Source organism: Salvelinus sp. IW2-2015, linkage group LG31, assembly GCF_002910315.2.
Source record: "Salvelinus sp. IW2-2015 linkage group LG31, ASM291031v2, whole genome shotgun sequence".
NCBI classification, from domain to species: Eukaryota; Metazoa; Chordata; class Actinopteri; order Salmoniformes; family Salmonidae; genus Salvelinus; species Salvelinus sp. IW2-2015.
In genome coordinates, this window is record NC_036870.1 from 10098294 (window position 1) to 10101521 (window position 3228).

The 3228-nt window shown below is 40.4% G+C and overlaps 1 protein-coding gene across 1 annotated transcript in view; it reads left to right on the top strand.

The window, feature by feature from the left end:
• Window positions 1-723, top strand: part of LOC111955482 (uncharacterized) — a 12431-nt gene extending 11708 nt beyond the window's left edge. The window contains exons 4-5 of the mRNA XM_070436304.1: window positions 127-179; window positions 316-723. Of these exons, the coding sequence (XP_070292405.1) occupies window positions 127-179; window positions 316-465 (203 nt within the window). The 3' untranslated portion in view covers window positions 466-723. The remainder of the gene's footprint in view (window positions 1-126; window positions 180-315) is intronic.
• Window positions 724-3228: the final 2505 nt, after the last annotated feature.

The window sequence follows — 3228 nt, forward strand, 5'->3', positions numbered from 1 at the left end:
TTTGAGAGTGGTTCCATCTCTCCAGACCGACTGCTCAGCTGTTTACCAAAGCAGTGGTGGGCGAAGCTTTTTGTAATTGTTTGAACTGCAGATTGCCCTTTAAAACTAAATTGTTCCCTCTTTCAGGTAAATCAAAATGTTTGTGCAACACCTGTGTGAACAGGAAATCAAGTCTCAAGGTAAAAGTATTTCTGTAAATGATTGAAGTCATAATAGTTAGGCCTAAACCTTATCTAACTGTAAATGTACACCTGACAGGTTTGGATGGCATGATGTTAATATTTAATTCTAATCTGATAAATATGTTTTTCATAGGAAGTGGATCTGCACTATGCCAGTCTGAAGCACATTGGTAATGCCCGCCCACTGCTCAGGGAGTGCCAGGATTGGCCGAGGGGGATGTCACCTATGCAACAGTGGCCCAATGTGTTCATACAGGCACATGATCATCACATGTACTTCTGACATGGTTCTTTGAATATCCATTCTTGATGGAAATAAGATTGTATTTTGATTCGTGCATGTATGTGTGTTTCTGTAAATATGAAAAGGCTAATGTAATAATTATTGTTAATGTTCTCCAAAGAATCTCAATAAAAAACATTTAAGGCAACAGGATATAGAATTAGTTGGATAAAATAATAATATCTTGAAAGACACAAATAAATGTACTATATTATTAGATCAACCTTTGTAAAATGTAGTCGTATTGTAATACAAAAAAAAAAAGACTACGGTCTGTTAAGGAGTCAATCCGTCAAATCAATGTTTATTCTCTTCAAACCCTGGAATGCTGGTCTAGCAGTGACCACAGCGGAGTAGATGACGTGATGCTGGTCTCCCTGTACCCTCGATCTTTCCCTCCAGTTCTGCCGACCCAGAGATGCAAACTGAACCTCACTGTCTTCCACATGAGAAGGGCCCTGAGACACAAACATTCATTTCAGCAATGCTTTCAGTTAGCAGTGAGATGTATTCATTTGTACTCACTTCTTCCCCATCACCCTGTGTGATCTCAGACCCTATAAGACCAAATATGAAACAATCACTTGTTTARAATGAGAGCAATACTTGTTGGGAGAACGCACACGTTTCACACAAACACTACTATTGGGACTTTTCTGGGAGCAAACGATTAGACAGTGTTCTTTACCTAGATTTGACAAGCACCTCGTCTGGAGCTCCTTCCTGCTTGTGTCCTGTCACTATAGGAAATAAGGTGATCATATCACATGTTTGTAAAAAGGTTGTTGCATGACCACATAGGCCAATGTAATAGCTTAATATGGACCTAAAGGCTTGTACAAACYAGATCAGAMGCATATAATGTAACAATATAGTTTTTAGACATTTTTACCTGTACTGCAATTCTTTCTTCCTGTTCAGTCTGTCTATCAGCAAAAAGGCCCATCATTCCAGCCAAAAGCACCATGAAGCATAGTCCAACGACAGCTATCATCACCACAARTGAAAGACAAAAGCACAGTTCAACATGTGAAAATGTCACCTGTATTAAAGATAGCAGGACGAAAGTTGATGCTCTCTGTAGTGAGCACAGCATGGAGGGTTGCTAATGGCAACCATAAAGCTGGGTGGCACTCATGTTCTTGTTTTTCAAGATCCTCAATTTTGACCAACACACACTGCCATTTTAGTTTCACCACAGAYAGCAACAACAAAGATTTGAAATCATTTTCATTCAGTCTAATTTGTGTCTGAATGTCCGTGGACAACCTACCATTTGTAGGTCCTTATCTCTCCCAACAACATCTGAAAATATATGGTGAAGAATATAGGTCATGGAATTTACAATCACAGTGTTACTTTCATACTTGTAATAAGAATTGCATAGTGTTGCTGTGTGTTACCTGTTTTCATAACAGCAGTGAAACTCTGCATTTTGAGGTGATCTGGGATTGCAAAAATAAATAAATAATCAAGTCAAGCATAAGCATGGCATTTTAAATGACAGGGGAATGGGATTAGAGGGGTCTCTAAAGTGTGGTTCCCCCAACGCGTTCTCTCACTGATTTTCCTAGGAAGTGATGAAGTTGATTGTTGAGCCTYATCTTTTAATTAAATGAAAATGTCACTGTTAAAATAAAACACGGACAATTAAATAGATAAAATGCTATTTGGAAAGCTCTACKTGTCAACACTGTTACTTTAGCTGCCGTTTCCCCATTACACAGGTACACTCCAGAGTCCCCTGGCTGCAGATTGAGGTTCTGCATGGCTCCATCTTCATCAAAMGAAAYCCTGTTCWGTGGGTCCTCCCTCTCCCCTTTCCTGTTTCGCATGATTATCTTTCTTGAAGAACCACCTCTTCTTGGCTTTTCTAGATACAGTACAGGGCAGCAATAGGGTTCTGCCAGCAGAAACAGCACATTTTTGGCCTGTGGGAAGACATTTATGAAATGATTGTAACAAGATGCAGAAATGTTACAGACAATGACAGGAATATGCTCATTAGACCAAAAAAATATGTTTCAGCTAATTTCCTTAAAAATGTTTACTTATATTCTTCCATCACTCCAATGGCAGAGCAATTTCATTGGTGGTTGTCCACTTGTTCTGCTTGAAATTGATAATTGGTTCAACCATTATTGATCGTCCAGTCAGTGGTCCATTTTCAGCTCTCATCATCAAGGACGGCAACCAATATATTTATAAAAAACATATTCATTATTCTAGAGGGGTGGTCAGATAAGCGTTTAATTTCACACACTGTAGCCTCCTGTCCTCATACCTCTCAGTACCTCCACGTCTGCCACTAGCTGGTCGTTGCAGTGGTAGGCCCCAGAGTCGGAGGGCTCCAGCTCTTCTATAACCAGAGAGTCATCAGGCTGGGGGTCATATTTCTGGTGGTTCCGGTAAGCAACCGACTGGCTTCGTTTGATGACTATGATCCCGTTGACTTCGTGTCTCCACTGTAAGTCAACGGCGCCACTGCAGGCCAGGTACAGACGATGATCCTCAGTTACCGAAGACTCTTCTCTCTGACGGCAGACATAGCAGGCGTGAATTGAGTTTAGTCTAACTAGAATAAACTGGACTAACTGATAGTGGGACATATAGAAATCGTRTTGGCAAGTTTGTCAACCCTTCTGAGCATGTCTGATTTGTGTCAGAGCTAATTTATTCAGAKTCAAAATGTGGGGTAATGTGTTGGATCAGGGTTTTTTTCTGAGAGCCTGACTTGTCATAAGCCTGTGCCATCACCTGAGA